Source organism: Pan troglodytes, chromosome 17 (assembly GCF_028858775.2).
Source record: "Pan troglodytes isolate AG18354 chromosome 17, NHGRI_mPanTro3-v2.0_pri, whole genome shotgun sequence".
NCBI classification, from domain to species: domain Eukaryota; kingdom Metazoa; phylum Chordata; class Mammalia; order Primates; family Hominidae; genus Pan; species Pan troglodytes.
The window spans coordinates 18,559,030-18,572,379 of record NC_072415.2 but is presented as its reverse complement, the minus strand read 5'-3'; the positions used below and the strand labels follow the sequence as shown (position 1 = coordinate 18,572,379).

The 13,350-nt window shown below is 44.0% G+C and overlaps 1 protein-coding gene across 2 annotated transcripts in view; it reads right to left on the bottom strand.

Moving 5' to 3' along the window:
- AFG3L2 (AFG3 like matrix AAA peptidase subunit 2) overlaps nucleotides 1–13,350 on the bottom strand; it is a 48,278-nt gene that overhangs the window by 2,830 nt on the left and 32,098 nt on the right. For both annotated transcript variants that reach the window (XM_512199.7, XM_063795927.1), the window contains 3 exons: nucleotides 12,088–12,203; nucleotides 8,168–8,368; nucleotides 5,301–5,495 (listed from right to left, as the gene is read on the bottom strand). In XM_512199.7, the coding sequence (XP_512199.2) occupies nucleotides 5,301–5,495; nucleotides 8,168–8,368; nucleotides 12,088–12,203 (512 nt within the window). The remainder of the gene's footprint in view (nucleotides 1–5,300; nucleotides 5,496–8,167; nucleotides 8,369–12,087; nucleotides 12,204–13,350) is intronic.

Below are 13,350 nucleotides of genomic sequence, written 5' to 3'. Positions count from 1 at the left end.
TCTAAAAATAAATAAATAAATAAATAAATATATAAAACAAGGGCAGAGATACAAAATGAAGGCAGGAAGGTTAATGTGACAGTAGTTTACTTTGGAGTTCTATTCATTTGTTACGGCTGGACCATAAATTTGACACTGCACGTTTTAACAGCCTACAAAAAAAGGGACCCCTACTGGATTACACACATGGAAGTGTGACGGTATCATGAGAAGAGGGAACAGTGTTTATGTTAGATCATACACCTAGTGTAAAGAAAATTAAGCAGTTTAAATTATAAGTTGATCTCATAAAATGACTTTTTTTTTTTTTTTTTGAGACAGAGTCTTGCTCTGTCACCCAGGCTGGAGTATAATGGCGCGATGTTGGCTCACTGCAACCTCCGCCTCCCAGGTTCAAGTGATTCTCCTGCCTCAGCCTCCCCAGTAGCTGGGATTACAGGCGTCCACCACCACGCCCAGCTAACTTTTTGTATTTTAAGTAGAGATGGGGTTTCACCATGTTGGCCAGGCTAGTCTCAAACTCAGCCCCTCAAAGTACTGGGATTACAGGCATAAGCCACTGCACCTGGCCAGACTTATTTCTTGAGATAACTCCTTACTCTGAAATTTAATCTATTTGTAGTTTGCAATAAATGTTATGTTTTTAAACATATAAAATTATGAAAGTTTTGTCTTTTCAGTTTTTAAAAATTTTATTATAAAATGTTTCAAATAGGTACAAAAGTGGAAAGAATGGATAATCCCCATGTAACCACTATCAACAGTGATCAATTTAGAAACATTCTTGTTTCAGCTCTCTAGATTATTTTTAAGAAAATCCCAGATGTCATATCATTTTATCCATATATATATATATATTTTGTCTATATCTCTAAAAGATTAGGATTGTTTAGAAAACCAGAAAACTATAATGCTCTGATTTTAAAAATATATTGTCTGCATATACGTAAGGGAAAAAAGCTTTAGGATTCATTCTTAGGCCATTTTTAATTCTCAATTTGCTTATACACACACACACACACACACCATAGTTGTGGGTGATCATTTACATTTCAATAATTTAATCCAATATATAAAAAATAAATATTATATATAACATACACTATATAAATATATATTACATATAATATAAATTATATATAAAATATATAATCTATTATATAAATATATGATATATAATTATATAAATATATAATATATATAGATTATATATTATAAATATAGATTATATATTATATAAATATATATTATAGATTATATATACATATTTTTATATATTTTATATATAAATATATAATTATACATAAAATATATAATTATATATATATTTTTTTCCCCCTGAAACAGGGTCTCACTTGTCACCCAGGCTGGAATGCAGTGACGTGATCACAGCTCACTGTAGCCTCTAGCCTCAACTTCCTGGGCTCAGGTGATCCTCCCACCTCAGCTTCCAAGTAGCTGGGACTACAGATGCACACCACCATGCCGGGCTAATTTTTTATATTTTTAGTAGAAACGGGGTTTCACCATGTTGCCCAGGCTAGTCTCGAATTCCTGGGCTCAAGTGATCCACCCACCTCAGCCTCCCAAAGTGCTGGGATTATAGACATGTGCCACAGTGCTTGGCCAAAATATTATTTCAACATGTGACGACACAAAACATGATCGAGGTTTTTTTACATTCCTTTCTTCATGCTGAATCTTCAGTAACCAGCATGCACTTGACATTTAACAGTTCTCGATTCACAGTGGCCACCAAGTGCTTGGCAGCCCTCCGCAGCTGCCTTACAGGGCCACAGAGGCTCAGGGAGAGGGGAACGACCAGGGCTCTGCAGGCAGGACACCTGGGTCAGACCCTGGCTGTGCCGCTTACCTACTGTATGACCCTAAGCAAAGCTACCTGACCTCTCTCTGTTAACAGCTTCTTCACCTGAAACTGATGTAAGAGGTCACTAATGTTAGCCACCTCATGAGGTCACAGGGTTTTCAGAAAGGAACCCTCAGGCAGTGCCTGGTACACAGGTGTTGGGTGAATGCTGGCAAGCCCTCAGGTACATACTCCCTGCCCTCGCAGAGTCTGGAAGGCAATGGTTTCAGGAGCACAGGCCTTAGCCCCTCTCTTCTCCATAGCCTCCCTATCTCCTGGCTGGCTCTGCAGTATTCTGCACGTGGCTCATTCTCTCTGATGGACCAGAAAGTACTTCAAAACTGTCCAGTGTTTCAAGAGCCTCACCATGCTAACCCAATTCTCCTTTCAATAAACAGACCTTGGTTGTGCAGTGTGAGTCGTGTGAGTACAGACACTGAGACTGTGGATGGGTGGGAGAACTGGGGAGATTCTCACATCACTGCAGACCTCCTCAGTGCCTCACAGAGGGCTCATCTGGACTGGGCTCTTCTGCGTTCCTGTCTTTCACAGCTCAACACCTGGCTATCTGGCAGCCCTGACCTCTGTTCATATTCTGATTGCAAATGCGCCTTGCTCAAATCCTCTTGGGTGTTGAGACCAAACCCTTTATCACTCCCTTTCCTCCCCCTGCCCAGGGATGCCTTGGAGTCATTCTTGGGCTTTCTTCTCTTTTGTTCTCTATGAAGTCTTGGTTTTCCAGCTCTGCCTTTGCCTTTTTATTTTCATGGCCACCCCTGCAGGCACCACCTGAGGAGTGTTGAGATGCCCCCACTGCTTCCAAGCTGGTCTGGTCTGTGTTCCTGTTCCAATCCAGCTGGCATGCTGCCACCACACTCTCCTGAAATGATCTTTTCATCATTTCTGCTCAAGATTCTTTAAGGACTCCTTTAAGAACTACTACAAAATAAGGAGGCTGGGTTAGATCATTTTTAAGATCACTTCTACTTCTAAAGCTGTGTGCCTCAACTTTCTACCTAGCTCTGGAGGGCCTGGGACTTATGAAAGGAAAATAAAATCTCGGGACCCTAAATGCATTATGCCAAGGGGAAAAGTTAAGCTTGGAAACTGAGTTGCACAAGAGCTGCCTTCCTATTGTTCCTAAAGAGATGGCTGCAAAGACAGAAACCATTTACCTCCCCAGGTGGCCTCCCTCACTCATTGCTCACAAGGAGATTCCTTGTGGGCCCTAAAACCTTTACCCTGAAACAAAGTTCTGCTGGATCTCACCCTGACAATGTAAGTTAACAGCTTATCTCACAGGAATGGACAAAGACCAGACCAGAAATCATCCCTCTGCCAACCTGAGACAAATGTGTATTTGACTCCTTCTTCTACTCTATGTTTACTTTATTGCATGTAAAATGAGGATTTACTGAACAAGAGATGCATGCGTAACTGACATCCCTCTACCCCTCCTTTCACATGTGGATTCAGTGGGCAAAAATCAAGAATGCCACCACTCACCTCACCACCTACCCTCCTCTTTTTTCCCTTCCTCCTTCCCTTCCTGCCACTCTTTCCCCTTTAAATATTCAAGCCCTCGAAGCTCTCTCTGGAAAAAGCAGGGACCACAGATCCCCTGTAACTGGTGTTTCTTTTTCCCTGGGTACATCCTCAACCTTGACGAAACAAACCTCTAAGCTGACAGAGATCTGTCTCAGCCACTCTTGGGTCTACAAGGTCCACCGCCTGCAACTGCAGCAGGCTCAGGGCTGCCCCCGGGCTCCACGCCGCACACTCTTCCTTCCCCTTCCTTCAGCTCTATGACCTGCTCATCCTTCTGGGTACCTCGGCCCTATCTCCTGCAGAGCCGTCCTGGACCACTCTGCCCATGCTGGCCTTTCCTTCCGCAGAGCCCTGCTGCATGCTTTCCAGTGTTTTGGGGATGCTGGCGCTCACTCATTTCACTGCACACTTCTGTGCACCGACAGCATGGATTCTTCTGAATCGTCTAACATACGGGTTATAGTCGACTTCTTGAAGACTTGCTGATTGAACAGCATAATCTTAGTGAAGCTGCCTTTACAAAATTATAACGGCAAGAGAAATTTGGCATGGCTGACTCCATCTTGCTTCTAGCCTCACACACTGTCCTCGCTTGTTCCTGGGTGTGGGCCAAGCTAACTTCGGGAGGAATTTATAGTTTAAATGATAATAGCACCTCCCCAAAACTAAACTGCCCTTGTAAAACTAATGAAAGGCCACCAAGTTAGGAGGATAAGAGGAGACTGCATTCTACTAAGATGTAGGCATGGTTAAATAATTACCAGCCATTATTAGGGAGGTCAGATTTGCAACTTCCCCAATTACTCCTACAGATAACATCTCTACTGTAAAACTTAGGCTTGGCCTTTTGCGATAGCTTTTCAGCTTTTTGCATTTCTGACAACCAATGGCTCCACCTGGACTTACCAACTGGTCCTGTGGCCCCACTCAGAAACTGACTCAGCACAGGAGGATAGCTTCCATGCCCTATGATTTCACCTCTGCCCCAACCAACCAGCCAGCATTCCCCACTCCCTGGCCCTTATCTGCCAAACTATCCTTGAAAAACCCTGGTCTCCAAGGAGACCGATTTGAGTAATAATAAAACTCCAGGCTGCCATTCAGCCAGCTCTGCATGAATTAAGCTCTTTCTCTACTGCAATTCCCCTGTCTTGAGAAACTGGCTGTACCTGGGCAGCAGGCAAAATAAATCTATTAGGCAGTTGTGTCAATCCCTTATAAAAGGCTTTTACATTTGTGTTTTTCTCATTACAGTATAGAATATTCAAAGTTTTTTTTAATTCTAATTGTTTTCACATGGACTCTGGAAAATTAAGAAGTTACCATATGCAAGAAATCCACTGAGTTCAGAAAGGGTCCCTTCCTTTTGTAGGTGCTATCAAATGAGGTACAACAACGACAAACACAATGCTTTCTTGTGGAAGTTCATGAGCAAGCCACAAGCAAGGTAACTTTCACGTACCAATTTCCCACTTATCAGTTTGGCTGCTTCTTTTACTTGCCCTTTCATCTTTCACTACCTATTTATTTTAGAGGTGAAACACAATGGTAAACCAGGCAATCATGCTTCTCATTAGGAGTACTGCGAACTATCTGGTGAGGGAGAGTCCTGATTTGTTTACTTCGTGGTTACTGACAGACTTCATTAATCATTCAGTCACATTCCTAAGAGCCACAGGAGCCGGGACAGTGTCAACTTCTGCTCACCACATTGCAACCCCCCCATGAAGACAGAGCAGACAACGAAACATCAGAACGAACGGACCCATGGGTGAGCCAGAGAGAGGGAATTCTGCAGTCTACACACCAACCAGAACAGTCTATCTATCACTTCAATCTTTTTTTTGCAAAACTGTAAAGAATTATTCCCACAACTGGCACCTACCTTCTCCACATCAGCTTTCTTTTCTGTGAGAAGAGCTACTGTTCTTTTATAAGCATCATTAATAAGTATTCGTACTTCATCATCTATCAATCTTGCAGTGGCTTCACTGTAAGGTTTCTCCAATACCATGTCCCCCTGACGTGGGAGATCAAAGGAGATTTGCCCAACCTTTTCATTCATGCCAAACTGAACAATCTGAAAAATACATAATTAGTGGTGATTACATATGATTGTTCTTTAACCAGACAAAATCTACACAGCAGCCCGGAGCCGGCTAAAGTGCACAAGGGTGCTCTGTGTAGCCAGCAGCAGCAGCAGCAGCACAGTGCTTTAAACCCACGACTAGAAACACAGAGCCAGAAGCCCAGGCATAACACCTACAACAAAGTTAGGATGCAAATCCCAACTGTATGATATTACTACCTGATTTCTCTTTTTTTTTTTTTTTTTTAGACAGAGTCTTGGTCTGTTGCCCAGGCTATAGTGCAGTGGCACCATCTTGGCTCACTGCAACCTCCACATCCCGAGTTCAAGCGATTCTCGTGCCTCAGCCTCCCAAGCAGCTGGGATTATAGGCACCTGCCACCACTCCCGGCTAATTTTTGTATTTTTAATAGAGACGGGTTTTTGTCATGTTGGCCAGGCTGGTCTTGAACTCCTGACCTCAGGTGATCTGCCCGCTTCGGCCTCCCAAAGTGCTGGGATTACAGGCGTGAGCCCAGCCACTACCTGGTTTCTTTTTGTTTTTGTTTTGAGACAGGGTCTTGTTCTGTCGCCCAGGCTGGAATGCAGTGCATGATCATAGCTCACTGCAGCTTTGACCTTCTGGGCTCAAATTATCCTCCCACTTCAGCTTCCCAAAGTGCTGGGATTATAGGTATGAGCCACCGTGCCTGGCCTGATATTACTATCTGTACAAGAGAAAGTAGAGAAGAAGCAAGAAGCATCTGATAGACCTGAAGAAACAAGAACCCCCAGCTGCCAACAGGTTCTTCCCAGGAAGGATGGCATGCCACTCACGCTGCGAACATGTGAGACCAGAAGGGCAACTGCATTTCCCCGTTCACTGAGTCTATGGGGCCCAGGGGACAGTCTGAAGAAGCTGATCCAGTCTGGACCCATGAGCCCCCAAAACTAACCAGCACCACAAAGGAGGAGGCTTCTGCAAGTAAGACCCAAACTCACTGGAAAAAAGAGAAGGCCCAGATAAGAGTGGGGATCAAACAGCCAGGGATGCTTGGAAGGTAGGAAACCACATTCCTAACATTTCATGAACACAGTCAGAAAAGCTCCTAGACCTCCTCCCACCCAAGAGAGCAGCAGAACAAATTTCATGTAAAAATAGGCAATAGAAAAATCCCTTATAAAGTTATTATAAGAAAAAAATAAGCTGAATAGCGTCTCCAGAGATAAGAAAAGTGGGAAGAAAAGACGTGTCAATATTACAGAGGAAATCCATATCTTCTTATTTCAAAACAGGCTAAAAGAAATCAGGGAAATGACATATGATATGAAAGATCTACTTAAATCAGAACTAGAAAAGCTTCAATGAGGTGCTAGAGAAAAAATACATATCAAAGCCACCACGCCCAGCCTGAAATAAACTTTTAAATACTGTACTAAAAAAAGGCTTCTCGGGGCCGGGCACGGTGGCTCACGCCTGTAATCCCAGCACTTTGGCAGGCCAAGGCAGGCGGATCACCAGGTCAGGAGACAAGACCATCCTGGCTAACACAGTGAAATGCCCGCCTCTACTAAAGATACAAAAAATTAGCCAGGCATGGTGGCGGGCACTACTTGGGAGGCTGAGGCAGGAGAATGGCGTGAACCTGGCAGGCGGAGCTTGCAGTGTGCCCAGATGGCGCCACTGCACTCCAGCCTGGGCGACCGAGACTCTGTCTTAAAAAAAAAAAAAAAAGGTTTCTCAGCCAAGCACAGTGGCTCATGCCTGTAATCCCAGCGCTTTGAGAGGTCGAGGCGGGCGGATCACCTGAGGTCAGGAGTTCAAGACCAGCCTGACCAACATGGAGAAACCCCGTCTCTACTAAAAATACAAAACTAGCCAGGCGTGGTGGCACATGAATGTAATCCCAGCTACTCAAGAGGCTGAGGCAGGAGAATTGCTTCAACCCAGGAGGCGGAGGTTGCGGTGAGCCAAGATCACACCATTGCACTCCAGCCTGGGCAACAAGAGCAAAACTCCAGATCAAAAAAAAAAAAAACAAAACAAAAAAGCTGGGCACAGTGGCTCATGCCTGTAATCCCAGCACTTTGGGAGGCTGGAGGATCACGAGGTCAGGAGATCAAGACCATCCTGGCTAACACAGTGAAACCCTGTCTCTACTAAAAATACAAAAAAATCAGCCGGGCGTGGTGGCGGGCGCCTGTAACCCCAGCTCCTCAGGAGGCTGAGGCAGAAGAATGGTGTGAACCTGGGAGGCAGAGCTTGCAGTGAGCCAAGATTGCACCACTGCACTCCAGCCTGGGCAAGAGTGCGAGGCTCAGTCTCAAAAAAAAAAAAAAAAAAAAAAAAAAATTAGCCACGTGTGGTGGCACCTGCCTGTAATCCCAGCTACTCAGGAGGCTGAGGCAGGACAATCACTTGAACCCAGGAGGCAGAGGTTGCAGTGAGCCAAGATAGAGCCACTGCACTCCAGCCTGGGCAACAGAGGGAGACTGTGTCTCAAAAAAATAAAGTTTCTCTTCATAAGTTTTAATTGCTTTACTTCTTTTAAGAGATAATCCTTGCCTAAAAAGCCTAAAACAGTGAAGCAACAACTATATTGTTTCAGAGCCATTCATGGAATGTCAATTTCTCGTGCAAATATGAATACATGAGGAGGAAACGCACTCTTTCATATACTCACTTGGGCATATGCGCTCTGAGTTACTTTTCTCAAGTCATCTTGAGCACCAGTTGTAATTCTTCCAAAGAAGATTTCTTCAGAGACTCGACCACCTAAAGTCATACACATCCTATCCAAGAGCTGCTCTTTGGTATAGAGGTATTGTTCTTTTGGTAAATACTGAGCATAACCTAGTCCTTTGCCACGTGGGATGATGGATACCTGGTAAGTAGAAAACAGTGTTGAAGATCCTACTACAGATGAAGACTTGATCAAAACATCTGTGTATAAACAGATAAACTCATTGACTAAAAATAAGCACAACAGCCGCACAGTTCATCAGCCTTAGTGGGATGTGATCTAGCAGTGACTGCTCAGGAGGAGTATTTTCTCTCAGGACAAGTTCACCTTAGAGTGTTTTTTTCTTGAGATTGAGATTGAGTCCTGCTCTGTCACCCAGGCTGGAGTGCAGTGGCGCGATCTCAACTCACTGCAACCTCCACCTCCCAGGTTCAAGTGATTCTCCTGCCTCAGCCTCCTGAGTAGCTCGGATTATAGGCGCCCACCACCAGGCCTGGCTAATTTTTTATTTTTAGTAAAGAAGGGGTTTCACCATGTTGGTCAGGCTGGTCTCGAACGCCTGAGCTTGTGATCCTCCTGCCTCAGCCTCCCAAACTGCTGGGATTACAGGCGTGAGCTACCACGTCCAGCTTCACCTTAGAATTCTAAATGGCTTTTTTTTTTTTTTTTTTAAGTAAAAACAGGGTCTCAATTTGCTGCTCGGGATGGTCTTAAACTCCTGACTACAAGCAATTCCCCCACCTTGGCCTCCCAAAGTGCTAGGTTTACAGGCATGCGCCACCACACCCAGCAAATTTCTTGTCTTTTTGTAAAACTCAATTGAAAGTATTCCATCTTGACATTCTGACAGTTCTGATGCTGTGCAAGCATGCAGGCTTCATTCAACTCTGCTGTCGGACGTGGCCACACCCTCCTTTGAAGGAAGAGGGGTACAGCAGGCCAAGATGCTAGGCAGCCTTTCCTTTCCAGTCCTCTTTTGCAATTAAATTCCTTTAATTTTTAAAAAATTCAGTTGAGAGATGACATATATGGTAAAATGCACCCATCTGAAGTGTAGAGTTCAATGAGTTTTGACAAACATAACATCAAGCCACAATGAAGATACAGAATATTCTCATCATGCCCAGAAAGTTCCCTTGTACCCATTGGTAGAGAGTCTTTCCCTCCACACCCAACCCCAGGCAACCACAGACATGCCTTCTGTCCCTACGGATTAGTTTAGCTTCTAGAATTGCAAATAAATGAAATTGTATGGCACATACTTCATTGTTTGGCCTCTTTCCCTGTTTTTGAGATCCATAGATACTGCTGTGTGTATTAATAATCATTCATTTTTACTGCTGTGTGGCACTCCACTGCTACAAACATACCAAATATCCATTTCATTCTTGATGGAAGTCAGGGTTATTTTCAGTTTATTGATATTATACATAAAGTAGTAACAGTCTTTGCATGGACATAGGTTTTTATTTCTCTTGGGGAAATAAGAGTTGAATTGTTTGGTCACATGGAAGCATTCGTCTACCTTTGTAAGAAACTGCCAAACTGTTTTCCAAAACAATGGTACCATTTTACATTCCCTTTTTTTGTTTTTGGCAGAGCTTCATTCTGTCCCCCAGGCTGGAGTGCAGTGGCACGATTGCTGCTTACTGCAGCCTCCGCCTCTTGGGTTCAAGTGATCCTCCCCGTCTCCAGTGATTCTCCTGCCTCAGTCTCCCGAGTAGCTGGGACTATAGGCGTTCACCATCATGTCTGGCTAATTTTTCTATTTTTAGTAGAGACAGGTTTCGCCACATTAGCCAGGCTGGTCTCAAACTCCTAACCTCAAGTGATCCGCCTGCCTCGGCCTCCCAAAGTGCTGGGATTACAGGCGTGAGCCACTGCACCCGGCCCCATTTTACATTCCTATCAATAACGTGTGAGCGTTTCAACTGCTCCATATCCTTATCAACAATGAAGACTGTCTCTTTTTCATTTTAACCATTCTAGCAAGTATGTTCAGGTAGCTCATGGGTGAATTTGCATGTCCCTGATAAATAATGATACCCTGTGTGTGCTTAATGCCCACTCATACACCTTCTGGGAAATGCATGTTTAAATCTTTCGCCCATTGTTTTACTGGGTTGTTTTCTTATTATTGAGTTCTAAGGGTTCTTTACAGGTTCTAGAAATAAGTCCTTTGTCCTATATATGTACTGCATGTATTTTTGGAGGGCGTGGCTTGCCTTTTTATTTTCTTAACTGTCTTTCAAAGAAAGAGAGTTTGAAATTTTGATGAGATCCCACTTATCAACTTTTTCTTTTGTGGCTCATGCTTTTTGTGTCCCAAGAAATTTTTGCATAATCAAGGCCACAAAGACTTTTACCTGTATTTTCTCCTAGAAGTTTGATGGTTTTAGTTTTTATGACCTATTTCAAATTATTTTTTGCATATGATGCAAGGGTTAACGTTCACCATTTTTCCTGTGAATACTGTGTTGCCAGAACCACCTGTAGATAAGACAATTCCTCCCCCTTGAATTATCCTGGTACCTCTGTGAACCAAAAGTTTGTGGTTCACTTTCCGGGCTCCATTCCACCCCACTGGCCTGCGTGCCAGTCCTCTTACTAGCACTACACTCTCATCACTGTAGCTGCACAGTCTTAATACTGGGGTGAGTAACTTACACTGTTTTGGCTACTCTTACTCATTTGTATTTCCATATCGGTTTTAGATTCAGCTTCTCAATTTCCACACACAAAAAAATCTGCTATAATTACCAGAGATTGCACTGAAATTATCAATTTGTTTTGGGAGAATTGATGTAACACTCCATGAGCAAAGTCCACCTCTATTTTTATTTAGGTCTTGTGTATCAATGTGCATGTCCTATAAATATTTTCTTAAATTTATTCCTCCATATTTCGAGTTTTTAGATGCTACTGAAATTGCTAATGAAATTGAATTTTTAAAATTTCATTTTCCAATTGTTTATTGCTAATACACAGAAATACAATTGGTCTTTGTATACTGACCTTGAATTCTTCAACCTTGCTAACTTTACTTATTAGTTGTAGTGGGTTCTCTGTGGGTTCCTTAGGATGTTTTATGGACACTCTAATGTTGTCTTCTCTATGGTTCCCTTGCTTCAGGGGACCCCCACATCCCTGGCCCACCTCAATTCCCAGCAGCCCTGATACTCATCGCAAGGCAGGGAGGCAGCTGCTTTCTGTCATCTGTGCTGCAGCAGTTCGGGAAATGCCTCAGTTGAAAAGCAAAAAACTTAAAAATCTCACGTGGTTCCCCCGTCTTTCAGGGGTAGATTTCTCTTTGGTCTCTGCTTACCCTTTTGCCAGGTTCTCTGGGATCGCCACTGTGCATGTGTAGTTTAGTGGTCGGCCTGGGATTTGGGCAGTTCCTGCTCAGATTCGGGCCTCACCCCTTGGTAGTTTTCTTGCTTCTGGGATTTTCCTGTTAAATTTCCAGTATTCTTCAAGTCCTGGACTATCTCCTCTACCACCTCAGGATAATAAAGACTATGTCTCATACCACTGTAGTGTGGAGATTATGAAAAACCCTTTGGCAAGAAAGCCACAGGCTCCCAGTTCAAACCCACTGCAGCTGCTGCTTTATAGGAGCAAACTCTCCAGCTCTCGCCTGCTTTTGGACACTCTGTGGTCCCTTTAAATAATTTTCTGTCCAAATTTTATATTTATCTATGGGACGGTTTGTGCAACTATGGTTACCAGAAGTTACCAGAAGTTTTGGCTAAAGCCTTGTTTCTTTCTCCTTTGCAGGAGTGTAGCTTGCTTCTTGAGTGACTGCAGCAAGCATCTGCTCACGCATGCACTGGCTGCCTAGTGCAGCTACCCTGCTTCACCTTTAAAAGCGGGTCTGCGTGCTCCAGATACCAGCCGGCAACCGCATGGCCTGCTTCGTGGTATGCCACAGTCTTCTTCTCCTCAGGCTGCAGAACCTGCGTTTTCTTCTCTAAGCCTAACAAAATAACAACAAAAAAACCCAAGCCATTGTTTTAGTGACACTGACATTAAAAGACTGTTATACAGTGCTATACATTGCCTTACCTAAAATGGGGTTTGGAGACTGAGCTGCCTATCACAATCCAAAAATTCCTAATCAAGGCCAGGCGCAGTGGCTCATGCCTGTAATCCCAGCACTTTGGGAGGCTGAGGTGGTCCAATCACTTGAGGTGAGGAGTTCGAGACCAGCCTGGCCAACATGGTGAAACCCCGTCTCTACTAAAAATACAAAATTAGCCAGGCGTCGTGGTGAGCGCCTGTACTCCCAGCTACTAGGGAGGCTGGGGCAGGAGAATCACTTGAACCCAGGAGGCGGAGGTTGCAGTGAACTGAGATCATGCCGCTGCACTCCAGCCTGGGCTACAGAGTAAGAATCCGTCTCAAAAAAAAAAAAATTAAATTAAGTTAAAAATTTTTTTAAAAAATTAAATAGAATTCCCAATCAAGGTCAGAATAAAAGCAAAAGGTCAAGTTCAAAATACAACTACAGCAAAAATGCACTCACTCCCCCATCCCCAGGCCTGCTTTCACCCTAACTCTCTCACTTTTAAGCCATACACCCTGTGTTTTGGGAAACAAATAGAAATGTAAAATAAAATTCAGCATTAAGGTCATTTTAAAACACGCAAAATTACAGAAACCAAAACTCTGGAAAGGTCCTCATCGCATAGTCTAGGTATTCAGAATTATCAAATACTGGGCACGAGAAGATGCCTGCCATAAGACACTACCTGTTGTCTGTTCTGCTGGAAGGCAGAAGAGAGTCTGAGAAAGCAGGGAGCCAGTTCAACACCTGGAGCTACCTAGGTGGAGCGAGCCAGGCTGATGCTGGCGCACCCTCACCTAACCAGCCGGCCCTATGGCTCAGAGCGAGCCACAGAAGTGGCAGAGCAGACCCAGAGGGCAAACCCCAGCGACACAGGGCCCACAAGACCCGTGCTGCAGCCCGTGTCCACCACAGTGCTGACCAGACTCCCGTCTGAGCGTGATTCTTCTCTGGCCTGGATCAAGGTGGGCTCTGCCCCTCACTCCGTACCTCTGTGCTGTAAAAACTAACTGCGCCATTTGTACTAAAACAAATCATCACACAGTGGCAAAAGTAG